Raw genomic sequence first — 26,756 nt, 5'->3', positions numbered from 1 at the left:
TTTCTTCGACGACATTCTCCGTGCTAAGGGCGAGCATATCCTCTCGCACATCATCAAATCTAGGACATTTGTAACAAGGTTACAAGTATTCAAAAAAATAAGTCCTAGAATACAGTCCTACACAACCCCATTAAAATTACGATTTTCACACGAGCGAATCGCGTTCCTAGTCTCTGGACTCGAACCGGTCAGAAACGTCAGGCGAGGAATGTCAAATGACGACGGGTAGGTAGAGTTTATGCCACCGGAAAAACTCTCCCGAGTGTGTATAATGGGACACGAATTCTGACCTGACAAACTTCGGTTCGATACTGGGTCGTAAAAGTAGACGGCTGTCCAATTGAATGCGATCTGATCTCAACTGCGTTACCGATCACACGGTCAAAGATAGTTTATCTAGTGAAGGCAAGAATTAAAAGAAGTAGGAGTACCTAGTCGATGTAGAAAGGTCTAGTGGTTAAAAAAAAAGCCGTTTGCTGAATTAGTGATTTTTTCCGGGTTTGTAGAATAAAAGTGCGAGTAAATTTTGCTTTACTAAGCCAGTTCAGTTTACAGCTAGGGAAGCCATAGTGTAAAGTGTGAGGACGCTTCGCTTGCACAAGCAAGTGCCAGCCATTTCGAAAGGTAAATCCGTCAGCTATGAAAATGATAAAATCTATCACGGTGATATGTTTGAAGGAACAATCCCTTCAAACAAGGGTGCACCCCTCGGGTCGTGGATCCAGAACGACCGAGCGAAGGACGGATCCCTTCATTGAGGTCGACTCGCAGGGACGTCCCGTACACGTGTTGGACTGATTGGAGTCGGAACAAACGGTTCACTCCTAACCTCACACACGCCATCTGCAGATCAGCCACGTGCATTACCTCTGGGAAGCTTTGCGCGAACGTCGAAAGCACGACGGCTTGGTGAATCCCAACCTCACCATAACCTCAACGTAGCGGTGAGTAGCGAACGTTGCACGGGGAGGGTGTAATACGCTAGCAGAGCCACAAACCTCTTACACGACAAAACGACGGACACCAGCGAACGAACATTTGCCACCCACGCACTCGGCCCACGTATCGCCGAGGCTGAACCACGGACACGTGTCCCGACATCCAGCGCTACAGAAGTCAGGTTAGCACAGATCAAAACCCTATTCGATGTACCCCCTACTAACCCTAGTTTTATGAATAAACACCTGAAATGCACCTCGCAGTGAAGAGATTCGAATAAGTGATCGGACACATGAAAGAGTGACGGAAGCATTTAATTGGGTAAATTCGCGTGAACGTTGTTAATTATTCCCGTAGGTAAGCAGAGGCAAACCTTCAAAGGAAACCCCTCTTACTGATTTGAATGAGTCTTTCCCCTGTTGGTTAAGTTTTGATTTTCAGAATTCGCAACCGCTTTGCTCGCCTTTTGTTGTTACGAGTGAACTCGCCCTGAGGTCTCAGAGCCGGGACGGGTCTGTTTGAGTCCCTCGCTTCTTCACGGTAGATTCTCGTATCTACCTGGCGCTTAAGTGAAGATTGTAAGCATTCCTAGTTCCAAAACACCTGACCCGTTACATTTGGCGCCCAACTAACGGTTGATTGAATTGGATGAAAAGTTTTTTGAATTTATTGAATTTTCTTAGTTATTTTGAAATTTAGCATATAGGCAGCATTAATTTGGTATTGAACTAGTAGGTAATTTTGTAAGAGTGAATTGAGTATTTCGGGTGAATTATCATTAAAATTTTGAGATTAATTATCGATTTTGTACATAGTAGGCTTAAGAAACTAGAATTGAATTTGAATTTATGTGTTTGTCCAATATTTACTTCCTAATCACTTAAAATTGAATTTTTTATTTACTTTACTTCTGCATTTACTTTGAAACGCTTATTGTTTCTTTATACTGATTCTATAATTATTTAAATTCTACTCAAAATGAGTAATCGAGATCCTGATGTAGTAGGAGCATACATAAATCCGCTTGACTTGTTGCCAGACGAAGTTGATTATGAACTAAAGCTTCGATGTGTGTCCATTTTGGGGACCATCCACGAACGTAGGCAGAAATTGCGGCGGGTTCAGCTAGAAGAAATAAGAAGACCAAAAGTTCTGTTTACAAAAAAGTCAATTGTCGAAGAATATCAAACGGTTAAAACAAAGGTCCTTGATTTGAAACACGTACTGGAAATTTTTCCGGAACCTAAACTGATTTCGAGGCTCAGGCATTGTAGAGGGAGAATACTACGCGCAAATACTGTTACAAGGGAACAACTAAGGGTTAAGACGGAACTGCTAGGAGAAGTTGAAGGTCTGTTAGATCGTTACGGAAACCCTGAGGATCGTCGACGTGGCATGTACGACCCGCAAGACGAACTACAAGGAACACAGGACATGTCAGGGAGAAGTAACATTCTAGATGATCGCTCAACAATGGATGTGCCAGGACAACTACAGCCACCTCTAACACCCCTCACGGCTCACAGTACACCACGGAGACAAGAAGATAACCTGTTGGATTTAGCGGCGGGAGGGGTCGAAGAAGATCAACACGTTGAGGACATACCAAGGCAAGTTTCGGGAAGTGAAGGTTCAGACGATTATCGACTGCCACTACTACCCAATGAAAGCAATCCATACCAGCAGACACCACTTTTGAACCGCCGGAATTGGAAGCCAAATGGGAATGAAGGTAACGGACAAAATCGGAACTCCGTTCAACCCCTTGATGCAGACTGGAGGCGAGAAGTAAATGAAATGATTGAACGGTCGTTAGCAACTCATATGGAGGCGTTGACGATGAACATAGCAACGATGTTACAAAACCAGCTACCTCAGGCACCTTCGGAACCACCAGTACACCAACCTGCACCAATTGATGTTCCTGTTCCAGAACCTGCACCGCAACCTAGACGAGAAGGATCAGTGGAGCGAAACTATCCTAATTCGGTAGCGTCGCAAATAGCAGATCTGAACGATTTTATGCAGAATCGTCAACGTGAAGTACCACAAGAGGACTACAACGATCGACGGTATCGATGGTTACGTGTACCAGTCAACAAGTGGCGGGTCAATTTCAGTGGAGATACCCGTGGACCGACACAGTTCCTAAATAGAATCGAAATCCTGGCCAAAAATAATGCCGTGTCCGACCAGGAGCTCCTTTGCCAGGCAAACTTCTTCTTCAAAGAAGGTTCCGAAGCAGAGGAATGGTATTACACGTTTTGTCACAAGTTTTCGACGTGGACTGCGTTCAAACATCACTTGCGACTGAGATTTGAGCAACCTAATAAGGACAGGATCATCGAGAGGCAGATACTAGACAGACGTCAGTTACCTAGCGAAACTTTCAATGCATTCTTAGGTGCGATTGAAAAACTAGCTCAACAGCTTTCGAAACCAATGCCAGAAGGCAGAAAACTAGACATTTTGTTGGAGAACATGCGTGATGCATATAAGCCGTTCTTGACGATTTATCGAATCGATCGTGTTGAGGATTTGGTAGCAGTGTGCTACAGCCTCGATAAATCGATGTACAAACCGTTTCAGAATAGAGCTAGACCTTACAACCAGGTTAACAACATTGAGGAAGGGGAGCAACCCTGCGAAGATTACGATGAGGAGGACCCAGAGGTGAATGCTGTCGCTAAGCTACAAACGCGTAAAAAGACAGGAGGTAGACCAAACCAAGGTTATCGTCAAGTACAGGATCAGACCGAGCAATCAGCCACTGGAGCAAGACCGAAAGTTCCACAGGATGACGACAACAATGTCCTCTGTTGGAACTGTCGTCAATTTGGTCATTTCTGGCGTGATTGCGAAAAACCCAAAAAAGTGTTTTGTCACTTTTGCGGCCAGATGAACGTGATTACGATGAACTGTCCAAACAATCACGTTTTTCCATCAAACGTTCAAAAAAACGAACCGGAGGAAAGAGCGTAGGGAGGGTTCTTTCTAATAGTTCTCCAAATCCTCCTCAAAGTCTAAAACTAGTTACGGAAAATGACCAACCAACCACATCCGGACCATATTCAAGGTTCGCGGTGGTGCAGCATTTAAAAATCAGACCTAACAAATGTCCACATCTTTCTGTTAGCATTCTAGGAACCACAATAAATGCACTTTTGGATTCGGGAGCAAGTGCTTGCATAATCGGGTCCCGAAGAATCATTGACAAGCACCGTCTACAGATTCACCCTATCAACCTGAAAATCAAGACTGCAGACGAAACTTCCTACGATTGTGAGGGCGTTGTATATGTTCCATATACGTACAAAGACCGTACAAATATAGTCCCAACTCTCTTAGTTCCACAGATTTCAAGGGAACTGATCCTGGGAATAGATTTCTGGGAAGCCTTCAACATTGCTCCGGCAATTGCTGACAAGGGAAATATCCATGTCCTGGAAGTAAACAGCATGGACACTTCACTAATTAGCTTTGTTGAAAGGTACTTCGACAACATCGAGGAAGAAATTGCGTTTGTAATTGAGCAAGAGGGACCCCAACCAGCAGAACCAGAGCCAAAGGAAGACATCAGCTTAGAACTACCAGCCGTTGAGGAAACAACGAACGAAAACATTACCACAGTGTCAACGGAACACGATCTAACCCCTGAGGAAAGACGAGAACTGGACGAGATCGTAGAATCCCTGAAACACACATGCAAAGGGAAATTAGGGAGAACGAACTTGATCAGTCACAGGATTGAGCTCATTGAGGGGGCGAAACCAAAAAAGCCGCCCCAGTATAGATGCTCGCCTCATATCCAAAAGGAAATAGATAAGGAAATCCAGCGTATGAAAGATTTGGATGTAATTGAAGAGTCATATGCAGAGTGGTGCAATCCACTTCTACCAGTTAAGAAGTCGTCAGGTGACTGGAGGATCTGCCTCGACTGCCGACGAGTTAATGAAGTGACCAGAACCGAAGCATATCCATTTCCAGACATGCTGGGGATTTTAGGTAGACTTGAGAAGTCCAAATACTTCACGGTCATCGACCTCTCGAAGGCCTATTGGCAAATCCCACTAGATGAAGCCAGTAGAGACTTGACGTCATTCAGAGCGGGGAGGTCGTTATACCGGTTTAAGGTGATGCCGTTTGGACTCAAAGGCGCACCCATAACTCAAACAAAACTTATTAATAAAGTTTTGGGTTTCGATTTGGAACCGAGGGTTTATGTTTATTTGGATGACATAATTATAACATCCAAAACCCTGGCAGAACACTTCTCACTCCTTCGAACAGTCGCAGAAAGGTTGAAGGCAGCAAACCTCACAATCAGCCTAGAAAAATCTCGATTTTGTCAACGGCGGATCAGCTACTTAGGGTACACACTGTCAGAAGAAGGACTGGCCATTGACAGCACAAAAATCCAGGCCATCTTGGACTACCCGACTCCAAGAACAACCAAGGAGATACGACGATTCATAGGGATGGTGAGTTTCTATAAGCAGTTTATAGAGAAATTTAGCGATCTTACAGCACCGATAACAGACTTGCTTAAAGGGAAAAAAGTGCAAAATTGGACAAAAGAAGCTGAAGAGAATTTTCTAAAAATAAAGTCTATATTAGTCTCACCTAATGTACTAGCGAATCCAGATTTTCAGCTCCCCTTCATCATCGAGTCAGATGCATCGGATGTGGCCGTAGGTGCGGTGTTGATCCAGATCCAGGATGGAATCCGCCGCCCGATTGCCTTCTTTTCGAAGAAACTCTCGGCGACCCAGAAGAAATACGCACCTACAGAGAAGGAGTGCCTTGGCGTACTACTCGCGATCGAAAAGTTTCGTCACTTCTTTGAGGGTACCAGGTTCACCGTCATCACGGATGCCCAGAGCCTCACCTGGCTGAGGAAGATAAGCGCCGATGGTGGATCCGCGAAGTTAATCCGGTGGGCTCTGAAATTACAACAATACGATTTTGAACTACAATACCGTAAAGGATCGCTAAACATTATGGCTGATGCGCTTTCGCGAGCAGTTAACAGCATAAATGTGAAGGATATAGACTATGATAAACTTACCGAAAGTATCTTGCAGGACTCCGTCAAGTACCGGAATTTCAGGGTAATCCGAGGGAAAATTTACAAGCTGGTTCCGTGTTCAGGCCTTGGTGATGAAAGGTTCGAATGGAAATATATGCCGCCAGCACATGAAAGGGTGACACTCCTCAAGGATGTCCACGATTCGACCCATTTCGGCAGGTTCAAGACGTTGAAGAAGTTACAGGAACGCTACTATTGGCCGGCAATGGACCAGGACGTCCGTAGATACTGCCAAGGGTGTGACACGTGCAAGACGTCGAAGCACCCAAACGTGAACAGCACCCCTCCAATGGGCAAGCAGAAACTCGCATCACTCCCATGGCAGGTAGTATCGCTGGATCTGGTAGGGCCATTTCCAAGGTCTAAAAACGGGAACACCGTCCTCTTGGTGGTGACAGATTTATTCTCCAAATTTGTCGTAATCCAGCCGTTCCGGGAGGCGAAAACACATGCCATTGCAACATTTCTGGAAAATATGGTGTTTTTGTTATTCGGAGTTCCAGAAATCATAATCTCCGACAACGGAGTGCAATTTAAATCTAGAGAGTTTGAGAGGCTGATGAAGTACTACCACGTAACTCACTGGAAGAACGCGAACTACCACCCAGCTAACAATCCCACCGAACGCGTAAATCGCGTGATCGTAGCAGCCATTCGAGCACACTTGAAAGACGACCACCGAGACTGGGACAAAAATATCCAGCAAGTGGCTATGGCTATACGAACCGCTGTTCATGAGACAACCCAGTTTACTCCTTACTTCGTCAATTACGGACGAAATTACATTAGTAGCGGCAATGAGTATTCTCGACTTCGTGAAATTGGAGCTGAAACGAGCTATGAGCCTGAAGCAGTAAACGAAAACATGGAAGATGTTTTCCAAAAAGTCAAAGAAAACCTTAAAAAAGCCTATATTCGATATGCCCGACATTATAATCTCAGGTCCAATAAAAATGCACCAGAATTCACAGTAGGAGAAATCGTAATGAAACGGAATTTTTGTCTATCTAGTAAACCAAAGCAGTTTTCAGCCAAGTTAGCGGACACTTACACCCCCGCAAAAGTCATAGGTAAGATTGGCACTTCTTGCTACGATCTTGAAGACATGGATGGAAAACGCATTGGAATTTTCCATACATGCGATCTCCAAAAGAAATAGTTAGGAAAATTTGATGAGCTATGTCTGTTGCTCTGTGAAGCACAGTTACGAAGGATTTGTTTCCACAAAAATACGAACTTTGTTTGGTAATTTCGGTACGGCAGAGGCATCGTCTCCAACAACTTAAAATAAACTACGAGCGACCCTGCCGACCTTTGAGCATTGAAGAAAAAAAAAGCAGTTTTGAGTCACTAAAACGTTGTAAATAAACAACATTGTTGACAGCTACTTGAGTTGGCGTGAACTAAATTGTTTCGTCCCAAGGATTTTGTAGCCAGCTTAACCACAAATGCCTGGAGTTCAACGAGTTGAACTGAGAAGGGAGAGTAGTTATCGAAGTCAGTGGGAGTCTGTAGGGACACAGATGATGATCAGGCTGCAATCCAAGGAACAATTTAGCTCTACACTAACTTTCGCACTTTAGCTCGAACTATCACTTCAATTCCGTGGCCACCACAGGTCAAATTGTAAATATAATCACCTTGATTCAAAATGTAGTCCAAACAGCTGTGATGTTTTCATTTTAATGATCTGCGTTGAGGTGAATGTTGAGGTCATTCACATTTGTCGCACGACATCTTTCTGCTCACAAGTTTATACTTACCAATCCTCTCTCCAGTGGTTTCTCCATAAAATTCATCACGTTGATTTACATAATTAGTCCAGTATTCCATAGTTTCCAGAGTTTAAACCATCCAAATCAGAAAAAAAAACAATATTTGAAACATCCGGAATTCTTTTACACGATTCACGTTGCTTTGTTCCACCCATGCAGTAGATTTGACAGTTTCACTTTCTTTGTTTTATCATTTCCGTTTCGTCTTCAAGTGTCAGAACGTAACGTCAAAACTTATCGTTTCTGTCGACCTAATGGAACGATAACTTTAGTTACAGTAGAGATAGGATATATAGGGCCACATCCGAGCAGTAATAATTAGTTCGTAATGTTTATGTTGTATTTTCTCGTAATGGCAACGAGAGTTTAAGGCTTTTCATTTTTGATTCGTCAAAAATTGCATAAGTTCACCATTATTCAGTATACACTGAAAAATTTCCTCTTCCTATTACAGCAATAGGGAAGTTGAATAATTTTGGATTTTATTTAGGTTGTTACCTGAAATTCACGCTAATGAAGCAAACCTTTTGATGAAAATCAGTATTGTTCTGAAAGTGTTCGGAAGTAAAATCTTATAGTCAAGATGTTAAGAGTCGGTTTTTTTTTTCTGAAAGTTTTCGGAAGTAAACATTATTTGTACATTTATTGGAAGTAGGTTATTTTCTGAATGTTTTCGGAAGCCAAATACAAAATTGGACAAACATATGAAATTAATCTGTAATAGTTTTAAATAAGAAGTAAATAGAAAATTAGTACAAATCATACAACACTCAACCCATATTCTATTCACTCAATCTACAAATTATTTATGAACTTAGTAATTAGTAATTAGTAATTTCTAATGATAATTAAAAAAAAAATAAATTCAATAAAATTCATTTATTTTTTTTAACAGTTAGTAGGGGAAAGTGTAACAAGGTTACAAGTATTCAAAAAAATAAGTCCTAGAATACAGTCCTACACAACCCCATTAAAATTACGATTTTCACACGAGCGAATCGCGTTCCTAGTCTCTGGACTCGAACCGGTCAGAAACGTCAGGCGAGGAATGTCAAATGACGACGGGTAGGTAGAGTTTATGCCACCGGAAAAACTCTCCCGAGTGTGTATAATGGGACACGAATTCTGACCTGACAAACTTCGGTTCGATACTGGGTCGTAAAAGTAGACGGCTGTCCAATTGAATGCGATCTGATCTCAACTGCGTTACCGATCACACGGTCAAAGATAGTTTATCTAGTGAAGGCAAGAATTAAAAGAAGTAGGAGTACCTAGTCGATGTAGAAAGGTCTAGTGGTTAAAAAAAAAGCCGTTTGCTGAATTAGTGATTTTTTCCGGGTTTGTAGAATAAAAGTGCGAGTAAATTTTGCTTTACTAAGCCAGTTCAGTTTACAGCTAGGGAAGCCATAGTGTAAAGTGTGAGGACGCTTCGCTTGCACAAGCAAGTGCCAGCCATTTCGAAAGGTAAATCCGTCAGCTATGAAAATGATAAAATCTATCACGGTGATATGTTTGAAGGAACAATCCCTTCAAACAAGGGTGCACCCCTCGGGTCGTGGATCCAGAACGACCGAGCGAAGGACGGATCCCTTCATTGAGGTCGACTCGCAGGGACGTCCCGTACACGTGTTGGACTGATTGGAGTCGGAACAAACGGTTCACTCCTAACCTCACACACGCCATCTGCAGATCAGCCACGTGCATTACCTCTGGGAAGCTTTGCGCGAACGTCGAAAGCACGACGGCTTGGTGAATCCCAACCTCACCATAACCTCAACGTAGCGGTGAGTAGCGAACGTTGCACGGGGAGGGTGTAATACGCTAGCAGAGCCACAAACCTCTTACACGACAAAACGACGGACACCAGCGAACGAACATTTGCCACCCACGCACTCGGCCCACGTATCGCCGAGGCTGAACCACGGACACGTGTCCCGACATCCAGCGCTACAGAAGTCAGGTTAGCACAGATCAAAACCCTATTCGATGTACCCCCTACTAACCCTAGTTTTATGAATAAACACCTGAAATGCACCTCGCAGTGAAGAGATTCGAATAAGTGATCGGACACATGAAAGAGTGACGGAAGCATTTAATTGGGTAAATTCGCGTGAACGTTGTTAATTATTCCCGTAGGTAAGCAGAGGCAAACCTTCAAAGGAAACCCCTCTTACTGATTTGAATGAGTCTTTCCCCTGTTGGTTAAGTTTTGATTTTCAGAATTCGCAACCGCTTTGCTCGCCTTTTGTTGTTACGAGTGAACTCGCCCTGAGGTCTCAGAGCCGGGACGGGTCTGTTTGAGTCCCTCGCTTCTTCACGGTAGATTCTCGTATCTACCTGGCGCTTAAGTGAAGATTGTAAGCATTCCTAGTTCCAAAACACCTGACCCGTTACACATTCGAAAACCACGTGCTCTGGTGATTCTTCCACATTCCCACACTCCGGACAGAAGGGTGACGTTGTGTGTCCGAACCGATGCAGGTACTTCCTGAAGCAGCCATGACCAGACAGGAACTGCGTCAAGTGGAAGTTGACTTCTCCATGCTTCCTGTTCACCCAGGTCGAAAGAGTCGGTATTAGCCTGTGTGTCCATCTACCGTTCTCTGCTGCATCCCACTCCTGCTGCCACTTAGCCATCGACTCCGTTCTCACCATTTTTCGTACTCCTCTGGTTTCTCTCGTCATATAGCACTCGTAGTCCTCCACCAAGGTGATGCCGATTGGGATCATACCGGCGATAACGCATACTGCCTCCATCGAAATGGTTCTGTACGCACTCACGACTCGCATGGCCATGAGCCGGCTCATGTACTGCTCAATTTCCTTTGGTTCTGCTTCGTTTTCAGCGCTTCAATCCAGGCTGGACCTCCGTATCTTAGTATTGATGAGGAAACACTAGCCAGAAGACGTCTCTTGCTGCTGCTTGGACCAGAATTGTTCGGCATGATTCTGGCTATTGCGTTGATGACCTTCGTCGCCTTCTCGCAAGCATATTCGATGTGGCTATTAAAGTTTAGCCGGTCGTCGATCATCACTCCCAGATACTTAAGCATGCGCTTCGAAGCAATGGTGTGCTCTCCAACGGTAATTTCTGCCCGCTGCACTGCTTTGCAGTTACTGACCAACATCACTTCTGTTTTGTGGTGGGCTATCTGCAGCTTCGCTCCTTGCATCCAGTTACCAATCGTATCTATCGCCTCAGCCGCCAACATTTCCACTTCTTCCAGCGTCTCACCGGTTACCGTCAAGACGACATCGTCCGCAAAGCCAACGATCTCAACTCCTTTGGGCAGCTTGAGCGTCAGCACGCCATTGTACATTCCGTTCCACAGCGTGGGACCTAGAATGGAGCCTTGGGGAACCCCCGCCGTGATTCTAAGCGATTTCTGCCCCGTGTCTGTCACGTAGACAAGGACCCGGTTCTGGAAATAACTACTTAGAATCCTGCAGAGGTAGCCTGGAACCCTCATTCTATGGAGCGCCTTGGCGATGGCCTCCCAGCTGGCGCTATTGAATGCATTCTTGACATCGATCGTAATCACGGCGCAGTATCGATTTCCTCTCCGCTTCTGTTTGGAAGCTTTCTCGGCTCTGTCAATCACTGTCCGAATTGCATCCACCGTCGATCTCCCTTTCCGGAATCCAAACTGTCTCTCCGACAATCCGTGTTCACTCTCCGTGCATTTCGTCAGCCTGTTGAGGATGATCCTCTCTAAGAGCTTTCCTACAGTATCCAGCAAGCATATTGGCCTATACGATGCAGGATCCCCCGGCGGTTTTCCGGGCTTCGGCAACAGCACAAGCTTTTGTACCTTCCACCTATCAGGGAACTGACCATCGTCCAGACATTTCTGCAGCACCATCCTGAACATGTCCGGGAACGTCTGGATCGCCGCCTTCAACGCCACGTTGGGAATTCCATCCGGGCCGGGAGCTTTATTCGCTTTCAACCCTTTCGCTGCTGCTATGAGTTTCTCGTTGGAGACTTGTTCAACGTTGTCTTCATCTACCTCGCCATATGGTGTAGGTGGCCAGTTCGTTGGGTCATGCTGTGGGAAAAGTCCCTCCACGATGACTTTCAGCTTGTTGTGACACATTTCAACCGGCATCGTTGGGCCTCTGATCTTCGCCATCGCAACTCGGTATGCGTTGCCCCAGGGGTTGGCATCGGCATCGCGGCACAACTCCTTGAAACTATTTGACTTGCTCAGCTTTATCTTTCGTTTCAGTGCAGCCCTGGCCTCTCGGAACACCACCCTGCGCTCCTCTCTGTCTGCTTCTGTTCTTGCTCTCTGAGCACGCCTTCTGGCTAGAAGACAAGTAGCACGGAGGGTGCTAATTTCCTCGTTCCACCAGTAGGCTGGACGCCGCCTGTTCGTTGGCTCCAGTTTTCTCGGCATAGTTGTGTCACATGCCCTTGCTAATAATTCGGTCAACTCATTCGCGCTTAGGCCCGGGACGCTGTTGTCTACCCTTAGAGCTTCGATGAAGAGATCCTTATTGAATGCCTTCGTCTTCCACTTCCGCTCGCTTACTTTCGTCCTCCGCATTTCCACCGGTGTTCGTTCGCCGATACTGTACCGGATCGCCTGATGGTCACTATGGGTGTACTCCTCGCACACCGTCCAGTTCATATTTGCCATTAGCGACGTACTGCAGAAAGTAACGTCGATAATGGATTCCCTACCATCTTTGCGGAAGGTGCTGATGGTTCCTTCGTTGGCCAGACTGACGTTCAACTTTGCCAGAGCTTCCAGCAGGCTATACCCTCTTGCGTTGGTACATCTGCTCCCCCAATCCACTGCCCAAGCATTGAAGTCTCCTGCGATGACGACTGGTCTCCGTCCAATGAGCTCTTCGGTGAGCCCATCTAGCATCTGGTGGAACTGCTCAATTGTCCATCTCGGGGGTGCGTAGCAACTACATACAAAGATTCCATTGATTTTGGCGATCACGAAACCTTCATATGAGCTTGCCACCACTTGTTGTATGGGATACCTGCCCATGACTTGTATGGCCGCCATTCCTGCTCTATCCGCCACCCAGTTACCATTATCGAGAGGGACTCGGTATGGCTCTGCAATGATTGCAACGTCGCACTTTGTTTCCGTTGTTGACTGCCACAACAGTTGCTGTGCTGTGTTACAATGATTGAGATTTATTTGGGTTACCTTCATTATTGCTGGCCCACCATCGCCTTCTTGAACTCAGGGCACCTGAAACTTCCCGTCACATGGCCATTTCCGTCCTCCTTTTTGCAGAGCATGCACCTCGGTTGCTTTGTACAGTCTTTTGCAACGTGCCCCTTCTCTCCGCATTTCCTGCACAGATCAGATCTGTCAGGGCCTTTGCAGTGTCTCGCCTGGTGACCGAAGCCCATGCATTTGTAGCATCTCTCCATTTTCTTAGATACCCGAGGAATAGCTTTCAACGGGCACACTGACCACCCAACCTTGATTCGGCCAGTCTTCAGTCTGCGTGCCACCATACGCCTTTCTCAACCGAATTGCCATCGGTACGTCTCCCAGGTTGCATTGCACCTTTAGCGCACTTTTCAACTCGTCTTCTGTTGTGATCTCGTCCAGATCCCTGCACTCGACCACTGACTCCTGGGATAAGGCTCTTACGTTCGCCGTCTCGCCAAGAGATTTTTCGACGAGCTCCTTAAAAGCTGAGCTCTTAACCGTAGGGTCCCTTTTCAGCTCGAATAGCATCTCGCCTTTCTGGGTTCGCCTGGTTTTCACCACATTCTCGCCTAAGTGTTTCAACTCCGGATCATCTCTCACTTTCCGGAGGAGTGCTGCGTAGGACGTTTTGTCCTTCGCCTCAACAACCAGAGCGTCACCCTTGCTTCTCTCCCTACGAGGCCTAGGATTCTCCTTATTCTTCCTGTCTTCCTTCTTCTTCTCTTCCTTCTTCCTCGCTTCTTCTTCCTTCCTCCTCGCTTCCTCTTCCCTCTTCCTCACTTCATCTTCCTTCTGTTTTTTCTTCCTCTCCTTCTGGTTCTCGACTTTACGCCACGCACCATTTTCTCCCATCTCCTTGATGCCTTCCTCGTCGTCCCTGCGTTTTTTGGGCTCCTCCTCATCTCCTGGCGTGTCCCTATCTCTCTTTTCAGGACGTGGATTTGTGGGTCCCTTCGGAGTCTCATGTGCTTGAGCCAGTCTTATGCTCTCCTTGGCCTCCAGCAGAGCTTTTTCGGCATTTTCGGCCCTTTTTCTCCACTCTTGACATTCCCGATCTGCCACTGTTATGCCGGATTTGATACCGGTCACAAGTTGCTTGATCTCTTTGTGTACGTTGTTTTTATCCTTCACGAACACATAGAGATCATCGATCTTCCTCCTGACCTCCGTCATTTTGGTTCTCCCGAGCTGCAGTTCTTGGGATTTGCTACTACTGGATATTGGTGTGAATATCTGGCTTAGCCCAACGCCTGGCTGCTCTTCTTGAAACTTACTGCTGCTGCTGGAACTCGCAGTGACCCCCAGGTTCGACACTGGTGATCTCTGCAATATCCCACTCCTTGCGAACACGTTTGCTCCTCCGTTTTCACTGTCTGGCGTATTGCCGTCGTTCTTCATATTTTTTTTGGTTTTTTCTTTTTCTTCATTTTTATTTTTTTCTCCAATTTTATCCATTCTGATGGGTCCCCCCTTCGGGCCGCTATCTCCACTCGTTGTATGTAGTCTCCTATCGTGATCCCATGGTTATCTATGCAAGCAGGGAGGCCATGCTAGGGTTGACACGGTCCTTCATGGGGGCCGTGTTCAGAGCCAGATCGGCGTAAGTCAGGAATGTTACATCTGAGCCTACTACTCACCAATCACCAATTGGTGACGAGTTTTGAACGTATCCGGAGGCCTGCCAAGGTTTTACCGGGACGGGGGCAGCCGCACTATTAGCCCACTCGCCATTTCAAGAAGGTGTCACGCTTCTTTACTTAGGGAGCAGAATAGCACGACTGTCAGCCCTGTAGCGTGGTATCCAATCCATTGTGCCGTGTCGTGTCCATAGTTCCATGCCGTATCCAGTATGCCGTAATAAGGATCTTACTGGTGTCGATCCTAATGTGCCGGTTGGCACTCCTGCGGGTTGACGAAGCATTTCCTCTATCGCCGTGTTATGGTTACCGCGCCAGTGTTCACGTCGCACCCCCTCACTTTGCTATTGTCAGAAGGACAACATTGCCCAGGCTACACCACGGGGAGGCGTGAGGTAGGAACTTGTGAGAACCAGAGCTAGGTTGTCAACTCACCATTTGTAGCCCTGTGTGTGTGTGTGTGTGTGTGTGTGTGTGTGTGTGTGTGTGTGTGTGTGTGTGTGTGTGTGTGTGTGTGTGTACGTGTGTGTATGTGTGTGTCTGTGTCTACGTGTGTGTCTGTGTCTACGTGTGTGTCTGTGTCTACGTGTGTGTGTGTGTGTGTGTGTGTGTGTGTGTGTGTGTGTGTGTGTGTGTGTGTGTGTGTGTGTGTGTCTGTGTCTACGTGTGTGTGTGTGTGTGTGTGTGTGTGTGTGTGTGTGTGTGTGTGTGTGTGTGTGTGTGTGTGTGTGTGTGTGTGTGTGTGTGTGTATGTGTACGTGTGTGTATGTGTGTGTCTGTGTCTACGTGTGTGTGTGTGTGTGTGTGTGTGTGTGTGTGTGTGTGTGTGTGTGTGTGTGTGTGTGTGTGTGTGTGTGTGTATGTGTGTGTGTGTGTGTGTGTGTGTGTGTGTGTGTGTGTGTGTGTGTGTGTGTGTGTGTGTGTATGTGTGTGTGTGTGTGTGTGTGTGTGTGTGTGTGTGTGTGTGTGTGTGTGTGTGTGTGTGTGTATGTGTGTGTGTGTGTGTGTGTGAGTGTGTGTGTGTGTGTGTATGTGTGTTTGTGTGTGTCTGTGTGTCTGTGTGTATGTGTGTGTGTGTGTGTGTGTGTGTTTGTGTGTGTGTGTAAGTGTGTGCATCTGAGCGAGTTTTTTTTTATTTCAAACACTTTTCCGTGTATTCATTCGTCATAATTTTCCAAAACAAACTATCGTTCTGTACATTAAACACACCAGTAGTTCCATGGACAACAGTTGTCTGACTTCATAAAGCAGTTTTGAGAACAAATAGTTCACCCAATTTAATATTTCGTTCAATTGCACAAATCAATAATGCTTTCAATTTCACATTTCACCTACGTCTACGTCTGACTAAACTTCGATTTGGCTTCCATTTTAAATTTCCTCGCATCGTTGCATACGAATGACTATGGGAAATGCAGTCAACCTGGGTGCACCTGTTCGTGCTTTCCATCGCTTCTCTTCGCACAATTGATTGAAATAATGATTTTCATCTACTTCTCCTTCCGCAAAAGATTTTTCTCCAATATGGGAAAGAATTCGAGCTTTCCATGGGGAACGATTCATGGCAAAATATGAAAGCATCGAAATCGTTTATTCAGTTCTGTGTGCGCCACCACCGAAACGTCTTGTTACAGACTCTTGATCAAACATTCCGTTGGGAGCTAACATGAAAAGAAACATTGGATGCTAGAATTTCGGTTTGGCCTGGATAAGTACTTGGGTGCACTTTGTGGTATGCCAATAAATCACTGAGATATTCCGATTCTCGTTACGATTGCAAGGTGCTTAAAAGACGCATATTTAGATTCATGTAGTTCTGCTGCACAATGTGCAAGCCTAAATACCTAGTTTATTATTTTTTTAACAATTAAATAGATAATAGATAAATAGATTTTTGATGGCTTCTTAAATAAAATCTTCAAATTTATTCAATTATTTTATTCATCTGACGTTCATTCATATCCTTTAACAGTACAATACAACACAATAGTTTAGAAAAATAGCACACTCAAATGGATAACAGTAATTACATATAATGACAAAGGCACACTACGCACACTTAGAGCTTCTTTAAATGGAATTTTGAGAAAAAAAACGAAAATTACAAAATGTTCAGTACAGGATGGTAAACCATTAACGTCAGCGTTGAATTGAAGGCTTTAACGTAATTAAAAACCCTGGTTCGGTATAACATTTTTCATTGATTTATCTTAAAATGATGAAATAACTGTAAATGTTATATAGTGGGAGCGGTTGAGGTGCTTGAGTAATAGGAAGTGAAAATTAAGGTGACGTCACAGGTAGCTGAAAAGATCAGCGAAATGAAAGCAAGTGATTCTCAGAAACTGCAACCGCCTGTTTTCAAGCATCAATGATGCGTATTATTTCTACAAATTTTGAATTGTAGACCATACGGAGAAGCAGCAGAATACGTACGAAGAGGAGGCCAAGTAGATAGTGATGATAAGGGAGAAACAAATAGAAGAATAAGGAAATCATTGTCACAGCAGAAAGCAGAAGTAAAACAAAAGTCGCCTCCCAGAAAAATAAGAATAACTCAAAATTAATGTATCTCATGAATATTTTTTAATGAAATCATTCGCTTGCTTATGGGGCCAGACCCTTTTTAAGACATTTGAGTCTTAATAAATAAACTAATTGGGAAAAAAATATGTGAACACAGAACAATATGAAATTGGTAGGTTTTCACTGAACTTCTGTAAACAGCTTGAGAGGGCAACATGTCAAAATGGAAAATCAAAACAAACTTAATTTAAATGTTTGAGACGAAAGAATGCTCAGAAACTTGCATAAGTATTACAATACACTTCTTCTCATTCCTGTTGGATCGCTTTCGATAACCATTTTTACTGGGTCGTCAAGTGGCATTCTTACGACCGTCCCAGCCCACCATAGTCGCCTAATTTTTGCAATGTGGAAACCGCCTAGCTTCAGCCTTCAATCTGATGTACGTTTCCGCCATCGTCTCAAAGTTCCGTGCCATGATGTGAATGTCATCGGCGAAGCGAAGAAGCTGGATGGACTTCCTGAAGATCGTGCCACTCGTGTCTATCCCAGCTCTGCTGATCGCACCTTCTAACGCGATGTTGAATAGCTGACACGAAAGTCCATCACCTTGCCGTAACCCTCTTCGAGTTTCAAAGGGACTCGAGAGTGTCCCCGATACTCGAACAACACACATTACTCGATCCATCGTCACCTTGACCAATCGCGTCAGTTTATCCGGAAATCCGTACTCGTGCATAATTCTGCCATAGCTGATCTCGATCGATAGCAGATTGTAAATCGATGAACAAATGATATGTTGGCACGTTGTATTCACGGCATTTCTGCAGAACTTGTCGAATCGCGAAAATTTGGTCCGTGATAGCGCGGGAATCCATGCATCCCGCCTGGTATTGCCCCACGAACTCTCTTGCAAATGGTGACAGGCGGCATATAATTTGAGAGAGTACCTTGTAGGCGGCGCTCAGCAGTGTGATTGCGCGGTAGTTGCAGCAATCCAAATTGTCGTCCTTTTTGTAGATTTGGCATACGACACCTTCCATCCACTCCGCCGGTAATATCTCCTCCTCCCAAATCTTGGCAATTACCTAGTGCATCGCTCTAGCCAGTGCTTCACCACCGTATTTTAACGGCTACTTGGTAAATAATTTACACCAGTTGCTTTGTTGTTCTTCAGCCGACCGATCTCCTTCTCATCTTCTTGAAGATCAGGGGCCGGTAGTCTGTCGTCTTCTGCACGTGCTCCAAGGTCTGTTGCCTTCGTTCTCTGCTGCATCACCGTTGAGGTGCTCGTCATAGTACTGCTTCCACTTATTAATCACCTCACACTCATTCGTGAAAAGGTTACCGTCCAAGTCCTTGCACATATCGGCTTGTGGCACGTAGCCTTTGCGCAAACTATTTAGCTTCTCGTAGAATTTCCGTATGTCGTTTACGCGATACAGATTTTCCATCGCCTCGCGATCTCGGTCTTCCTGCTGACGCTTCTTCCTTCGGAAAACCGAGTTTTGTCTGTTGCGCGTTTGTCTGTATCGCTCCACATTCAATCTCGCCCGTGCTGCATTTTTCTCCTATACTAACAGTTTGCATTCGCCGTCAAACCAGTTATTTCTTAGGTCTGGGATCGCAGTACCTAGTACCGCTGCAGCAGTACTACCTATGGCGGAACGGATGTCCCTCCAGTTATCTTCAAGAGCAGCTGTGGGTAGTGCAGCTTCCAGCTGCTGCGCGTGATCCTGGGCTACTCCGGCATCCCATAATTGCTCAATTTCGGGTCGCGTCGTTTGACTTCGATGGGTGTTATGCACCGTCAATAGTTTTGAGCGCGTAGTGGTCGAATCTATGTTCGCATTGCGGTACGTGTGGACGTTGATAATGTCGGAGAAGAATTTCCCGTCGATTAGAACATGATCGATTTGGTTTTCTGTGTGTTGGTCAGGTGATCTCCAAGAGGCTTTGTGGATATCTTTGCGGGGGAAAAAGGTATTTCGGACTACCATATTTACCACGGGAGACTACAAAGTTAACGCCTCGCTGGCCATTGTCGTTCGATACGGCATGCAGGCAGTTGGGCCAGATAACTGGTCTGTACAGTGCTTTCCGTCCTACCTGAGCGTTCATCCCAACAAACAATTTTAGCTGCAGATTAGCTTATACAGCCAAAATTTGCCTTATGCAGCTAATTTTTGCCTGTATAAGCTAAGCTGCAGCTAAAATTGTTTGTTGGGATGTCACCGAAAAAGATTTGGACGTCCCGTTGCGAACAGCTTTTGTACACATGCTCCAGCTGCATAAAGAACGCTTCTTTCTCGTCGTCGTTTCTCCCTTCATGTGGGCGGTGCATGTTGATGATGCTGTAGTTGAAGAAATGGCCCTTAATCCTTAACTTGCACATCCTCGCGCTGATCGGCCAACCCTCTGTCTCGCCGGGGGACTATCGTACATAGCTCTGCTTTGAATCCCGTGCTGGCACTAAGACGGTGATCATCCGCTCCTAACATGGAGAACAGACGCCACCCCTCCATGGTGAACAGACGCTCGGGTTTGGAGAAGCATTTCCAATATCACCGTACCGTACCGGTTACCGCGCCAGTGTTCGTGTCGCACCTCTTCACTTTGCTATTGCCAGACTGGCAACATTGACCACGCTACGCCACCCAGCTGTGTCCATGTTTCAGCTGGTAGTCTTTTATTATCATATAACTCGGGGAGGCGTGACATAGGAACTTGTGAGGACCAGAGCTAGGTATTCCGCTCCTTCCAGGTTGTCAACTCACCATTTTGTAGCCCAAGAAGCTGATACGATCAACTATTACTGGAATCAAAGTTAGCAAGTAACACACCCACTTCTGGAACAGTGTTCCTACGCCCAACCGGGGGATGTAAGATTCTTTTAAAATTATGTGGGATCATCATCGAAGAATGTTAGTGGAGACCGCATGAATGAAGGATGCGATATACCGAGCTGCGGCTTAATGCAAGAAAATGGAGCAAGAAAAATATGGAATCAGTGAATGAGTACTTGATTAATTGTCGAAAAACAAAGGTTGCCGATTGCGACTCGAACCATGAACATTGCAATTTTAAGACCTGTGCTTTCTCCTCTGGTCCATACATTTTCCAGGGCAAGGTTAAAAGCGAGTAAGTACGATAATTTACTGCTGAACGAGAATTGGAGAAAATCGAAGCAAATGTGTACGTCGTTCCACAACGTCATAAATAAAAAGCACAACTAAAATGCAAAAAACCATAACATCATATTTATTTATTTATTTAATTATTATGCCTAATTTTCATCACTACTAGCTCAGAGTAGATGATTATTCGGTATTTAAAAATCACCAAACTACAATGATTTAAGCTGGACGATTTATCTTTAAGGTTATTATCTTAGTTAGGACATACAAATTCGTAACTAGTGTTGATTGGAAGTCTATCATTCGAAGCATTTCTCGTCGTCAGAGGCAAAACGAAATGTGCAATCCATTTCGGCGCCGGCGGGATGTTCTGAGACATAACATCTCTGATCACGCCTTCCTTCGGAAGGGAAGTAAAGCCGTTGGTCCCCGGTTCACGAGTTGATGAGTCGATAGATAGGGAGCTGCCTCCCTGGCGTCAGTAGCATTGGTTCTCAGCACGGAAAACAAGATCGACGGAAAACAAATCAAGGAAAAAAAAGAGGTAAAACGAAACTTTTAAAAAACAGGTAGTAGGAAAATGGCTCTAATGTTGGCCTATGGATCTAATATTGGTATTGTTGGTTTTCGGACCAACGGTACTGCAAGGGTTATTTCCAAAATAATAATCACCGCAATGAAACACAGAATGTGGGTGTTGTTAAACGGTTGATTATAATTTTCCTGATGGGGAACAAGGTTGTACATGAATTCTGTTAGTTGTATATAATTCAATAGTGTGTCTGAATTCATATTTTAACATGTTTCTATGTTGGTTATTGCATAAGTGGGTGTAAATGTATGTCTGTACAATAAGTTGACCGAAAACTTGACTTACGTTTAGTCCCTTACTTTCAGTCCCTGTCTAGTCGGATAGTGTATTTTCGCTGGAGTCGCTGTTTACAATTAGAATATAATCAATTTTTAGCATTAATTTAACTGAATTTGCCTTACCGTGATTGTGCAGTTTAGCCGATAAGTTTAGGTTAGGCTCGAAATAGGTGGGAACGACGCAATTCAATGCTAGATGTTACATATTTCATTAATTTCAATAACAATAATTCAATGCAGTATAATTACCTAGTATTACGTCAGCAAACACTAATCGTAAGCTCCTTTAGGTTAACACACTAATTTAAGTTAAATGTTAATAGTAACTTAGAGTAAGATTTCTCTGCACACTCTGTTTTTTGATATTGTGTTTTATGTTTTGTTGTTTTTTCCTTATCCTACTCACCCTTTGACAGCCGTTGACGTTACCTGTCATGCCGCTTTCCGACCGTCTGTTGTATGTGTATGCGTGGTGCAAGGTTTATGCAACATCAGGTGCGCTGGCAGCGAGGGGCTCGCCAACAATCCCCCGGGTACGTCAACCCCCTGGTCGACTACATCTCGTCGCGTCTGATGTCCAATACGGCTAGCTTAACCACCGGTCGTTCGTATACACCAGTGGCGGTTCGAATTGTCACCGATCTCACCTCTCCATCTCGTCCGGGGCGTGTCGCAATCACTCTTCCTTTGGGCCAACAGTTGCGAGGATGGTTAGGGTCCACTATGACGACTACGTCGCCGATTTTTACCGGTAGCATACTGGAAGCGTACCATTTAGTCCTACGCGTAATCTCCGGTAGGTACTCAGCTACCCAACGTCTCCAGAACTGGTTGGCGATGATTTGCGAAGCACGCCAACACTGACGCACTGCGGCACCGCTATCATCAAGTGTGGTGAGCGGTTTGGCTCCGTTTGAGCTTCCCAGAAGGATGTGATTGGGTGTGAGAGCTGGGGCGGCGTTGTCTTCGATCGGAACATGCGTAAGTGGTCTCGAGTTCAGTGTGTTCTCGATCTCGGCTAATGCGTTGCGCAATACTTCGTCCGATGGACGTCGAGGCAAGTTTAGAGACTTGAGGCTGGTCTTCACACTGCGGATCAGGCGCTCCCAGCTCCCACCCATGTGTGGTGACGATGGTGGATTAAAGGACCAGGTAGTTTCGGAGCTGACGAACTCCTTCATCATTGCTTCATGATCGAGCTCTCGTACCACCCGACCTAGCTCATTGTTTGCGCCCACAAAGTTGGTTCCACGGTCGCAGTATATGTAGCGTGGAACTCCGCGACGGGCAATCAGATTGCGGATGGCCATCACGCATGAATCTGTACTGAGAGAGTGTGCGACTTCAATGTACACTGCTCGCGTGGTCATGCAAGTGGCTAGCATTCCCCACCGTTTTTCAACCCTCCTGCCAACAGTGACCTCCATGGGACCGAAGTAGTCGATTCCTACGTGGGTGAATGGTCGAGAATGCGCTGCTAATCTTGCCTCAGGGAGGTCAGCCATAATCGGAGGATTCGGCACAGCTCGATCGTTTTTACAACGCTGGCAGTTTCTTCTGACCTTGGCACAGCAAACGCGGATTCGTGGAATGGAGTACTTCTGTCTCAGCTCGTTGACTACGGTTTCTTGGTTGAGGTGGTGGTATTTGACATGATAGTGGGTGATGATCAATGTGGTCACGTGGTGGTCACGGGGTAAAATTATCGGGTTCTTCGCTTCGTCGGTGATGAAGCGGCAGCAAGATGTGCGTCCGCGCATACGCAAGATCCCGCTATCGTCGATGAACGGAGATGATTTGAACAGCGGGCTGCTTCGTGGTAACGGCTTTCCTTGAAATATGGCAGCAATCTCCTCAGCGAAAGTATCCTGTTGGGCTTGGCGTATAACACTCTCTTCAGCTGCACGTATCTCCTCCATATACAGTGGACCAGTGCGACTAGGTTGATGCATGATCCTACGGCGACAGTTGGTCAGGAAGCGGAAGAGGAGTCCGACTACGTTGACTAGATGTTTCCAGCTGGAATAATCGGTAACGCATAGCGCCGGTGACGATGTCGAGACGTGTGCGACTAGATGGGATCGCAGTTCTTCTTGCGTTGACTTGTTCACATTCGTTGGCTGTGGCCAGTCAGCTTCACTCCGCCAGAGAAATTTGGGACCGTTGAACCACCTGCTACCAACACTCAAGTCCGGTCGCCCCTGCCACTTCGTGGCGTCGTCTGCAACATTTTCTTTCGTTGGTACCCAGCGCCACTCAGTTGCTTCCGTAGTATCGAGGAGCTCACTAACTCGGTGCGCCACGAACGGTGTGAACCTACGGTGGTCCGAGTTGATCCAACACAGTACATCTCGGGAATCGGTCCACCAGCAGCGTCGTGCTACTCTGATGGTCAAGGATTCTGCGATGGTTTGTGCTAGCCTTGCACCGAGAACTGCGGCTTGCAGCTCCAGCCTGGGGATCGACTGAAATTTCAAAGGAGCGACTCGGGATTTTGCTGCCACGAGAGTACATTCCACCTCTTTGCCGTCGGAGAATCGAAGATACGAAACGGCAGCGAATCCATTTTCACTGGCGTCGACAAACGTATGCAGCTCTGTTACGCGATCGGAGAACTCCTGAGCGTGATAACATCGAGGTATTTGTACGCTTTCGACTTCAGGTAGCACACGCAACCAGGTTTGCCACTTCAAAAACAATTCGTCGTTAATCTCCTCATCCCATTGGGCTCCTGAGCGCCATATTTCCTGCAGTATGACCTTCAGGTAGATGAGAAAGTGAGCAATCAAACCAAGAGGATCGAAGATTGACATGAGTACCCTCAGTACTTCGCGCTTCGTGGGACGTCGTTGTCCTTCCAGCAGCGCTTTGTCGTAGCGAGTCCATCCTACCTTGAACGTGAACGTATCCTTATCAGTGCACCACCACAATCCTAGCACTTTTTCCGTAGCCACTTCTGCCGTCAGGTCCAGATTCTTTACCTTCGCGTCATCTTCTCCCAGTGACTTCAGAACCGCAGGGGAATTACATATCCAGTTGCGGATCTCGAATCCGCCTTGGGAGTGGACGTACTTGACTTGGTTGGCTAAATGAACAGCTTCCTTTTCCGTGCTTACACTCACCAGCATGTCATCCACGTAGTGCCGTTTGATTATGGCGTCGACTGCTTGTGGATACTTCCCAACAAACCGCTCCGCATTCAGATTCTTAACGAACTGTGCGCTGCTGGGTGAGCAGCACGCACCGAAGGTCATGACGCACATTTCGAACACGACGACTTTCCCAGATTCGTCTGTCCAAAAGAACCGTTGACATGGCCAATCCTGTTCCCGGATCTTCACCTGGTGGAACATCTCGCGTAAATCACCGGTTAGCCCTATCGAGTGTTCTCGAAATTGCAGGAGAATGAAGCAGAGCGAGCACAATTGGTCAGGGCCCTTCATCAGAGCGGAATTCAGTGATACTCCGAAGATCTTTGCAGCTGCATCCCACACTATTCGCACTTTCCCGGGCTTGTTCGGATTAAACACCGGAAATACCGGTAGGTACCAGGCACGTGAAACAGGTCGATCTTCTTCTTCCTTGGTCAGCTGTCGTATGTATCCTTTCGAAAGATATTCTGCAATTTTCTGGTTCAGGGCTTTGGCCAGATCGGGATCCTTCCTCATGCGCTTCTCCAGCAAGCTATGCCGGCGTAATGCCATTGGCCGACTGTCGGGTAGACGGATGTCGTCGTAACGCCAAAGTAATCCTGTCCTGCGCTTCACTCGATTTCATCACACCAAGACTGTCGAGGGCGAAATATTCCTTCATGGCTTGGTGCAGATCTTCGTCCGAATGGTCGTCACGTGACCCCACGTGAAACGAGTAGTGTACCATGTTCGGCGCATTTTCGCCGTCGCTTCCACCACACACGGTCCACCCCAATCGCGTCTTGATGGCAATTGGTTGTTCCTGCTTTCCTTCTCGGCTCCGCAGTACGAGACTAACGTTTGCGTGCTTCAGGCCGATCAGAATTCGTGGTCGGGCGTCTTCGTATGACTCGATGGGTAGGCCACGCAGATACGGATACTGTTCCTTCATGCTTCCTGCGTCTAGGGATTGCCGTGGCAACTGAAGCTCTTTCACCGTTCGCACTTCATTTAGTTTGAACATCTTTGCTCCGTCGAACTTGCCCGCAATCGAAACGGTAGTGATTAAGGAGTCTCTCTCGCAACGCTCAGTGCCACCGGTCCAGCGAAGATACAGTGGGCTTTCCACTCCATCCAATTCGAGCTTGTCAGCTAGGTCTTGGTCCATGAGGGTAAGCTTTGAGCCTTCGTCCAAGAATGCGAACGTCTGCACGTACCCGCTCTTTCCGTGCAGTGTGACTGGGATGTAACGGAATAGAGAAGTGCTGGAGCTAGAGCGGTGAGTGTTGCACTCATGTCTTGATGAGCTCACATCCTGTCGATCTGGCTGACTTTCGTCGGTGATCGGGTCCGCATCCTTCTTGCTCTGATTCTCGTTGTGAAGTAGTGCGTGATGCTTCCGCGTACAACCATCCTTTCCGCACGCCTGGGTCTTACAACCACCGTTATGTTTCCCCAGACAGCGACGACACAGACTGAAGTCGTGAACCACAGCCCACCGGGAATCTCTCGATAACTCCAAGAACTGTTTGCATTTTTCAATTGCTTTGCAACTGGACTTGCAAACCGGGCACTCGTTGTTCGAATGTTTTTGAACAGTCTCCTTCCACGAATGCGATTCTGGAGCATTCGAGTCCAAATGCGCGTTAAGGAAGCCGCTGCCCTTCTTGGTGGGCCGTGGCTCGTTCCGCGAGGGCTTGGGATCTTGAATTCCAGGGATGGTCACCATACTAGCTGCTTCTGCTAGGGAATAGATCCAGTTTCCGAAGTTCGCCAGGTTGGCCCTAGGAAGCGTTTAGCGATACCTGGCCCAGTCCAGTTTGATGGACGGTGGCAATCTGCAGACGAGTTGATGCAACAGCGACACGTTATACATGTGCTCCTCCAACTCGCACGCGTCCACGATGGCGCAAAAGTTTTGAACTTCAACGGCAAAATCCATTATCGTTTCGAGTTTGTCTTCTCTTAACGCCGGCAGGGCTGTAATTTTTGCAATCAGCGAGTGGACAATGGCTTCTAAACGAAAATTATAAGATGTTGGTTTTCGGACCAACGGTACTGCAAGGGTTATTTCCAAAATAATAATCACCGCAATGAAACACAGAATGTGGGTGTTGTTAAACGGTTGATTATAATTTTCCTGATGGGGAACAAGGTTGTACATGAATTCTGTTAGTTGTATATAATTCAATAGTGTGTCTGAATTCATATTTTAACATGTTTCTATGTTGGTTATTGCATAAGTGGGTGTAAATGTATGTCTGTACAATAAGTTGACCGAAAACTTGACTTACGTTTAGTCCCTTACTTTCAGTCCCTGTCTAGTCGGATAGTGTATTTTCGCTGGAGTCGCTGTTTACAATTAGAATATAATCAATTTTTAGCATTAATTTAACTGAATTTGCCTTACCGTGATTGTGCAGTTTAGCAGATAAGTTTAGGTTAGGCTCGAAATAGGTGGGAACG

The 26,756-nt window shown here is 46.0% G+C and overlaps 2 protein-coding genes across 2 annotated transcripts; one reads left to right on the top strand and one right to left on the bottom strand.

The window, feature by feature from the left end:
• Nucleotides 1-2,334: 2,334 nt before the first annotated feature.
• On the top strand, nucleotides 2,335-9,441 carry LOC135701796 (uncharacterized). The gene is made up of 3 exons (XM_065222725.1): nucleotides 2,335-3,917; nucleotides 4,076-6,881; nucleotides 9,322-9,441. The coding sequence occupies exons 1-3, from the start codon at nucleotides 2,335-2,337 to the stop codon at nucleotides 9,439-9,441; spliced, it is 4,509 nt and encodes a 1,502-aa protein (XP_065078797.1).
• A 12,272-nt stretch (nucleotides 9,442-21,713) lies between these two features.
• Nucleotides 21,714-24,827, bottom strand: LOC135701795 (uncharacterized). The gene has a single exon (XM_065222724.1). It carries the CDS (start codon nucleotides 24,825-24,827, stop codon nucleotides 21,714-21,716), a length of 3,114 nt encoding a protein of 1,037 aa, XP_065078796.1.
• Nucleotides 24,828-26,756: the final 1,929 nt, after the last annotated feature.

This window comes from Ochlerotatus camptorhynchus, unplaced genomic scaffold (assembly GCF_037179485.1).
Source record: "Ochlerotatus camptorhynchus isolate MF236.1 unplaced genomic scaffold, CSIRO-AGI_Acam_v1.1 ptg000176l, whole genome shotgun sequence".
Taxonomy (NCBI): Eukaryota; Metazoa; Arthropoda; class Insecta; order Diptera; family Culicidae; genus Ochlerotatus; species Ochlerotatus camptorhynchus.
This window is presented reverse-complemented; position numbering and strand designations above follow the sequence as displayed.

Bases quoted from the DNA above. Each gene is read 5' to 3' on its own strand.
- LOC135701796 (XM_065222725.1), top strand. From the start codon at position 2,335: ATGTACGACCCGCAAGACGAACTACAAGGAACACAGGACATGTCAGGG. The intron at 3,918-4,075 runs GTAGGGAGGGTT...TCTTTCTGTTAG, and splicing joins AACGAACCGGAGGAAAGAGC to CATTCTAGGAACCACAATAA. The intron at 6,882-9,321 runs GTAAACGAAAAC...ATATGTTTGAAG, and splicing joins CGAGCTATGAGCCTGAAGCA to GAACAATCCCTTCAAACAAG.
- LOC135701795 (XM_065222724.1), bottom strand. From the start codon at position 24,827: ATGAGGAAGGATCCCGATCTGGCCAAAGCCCTGAACCAGAAAATTGCA.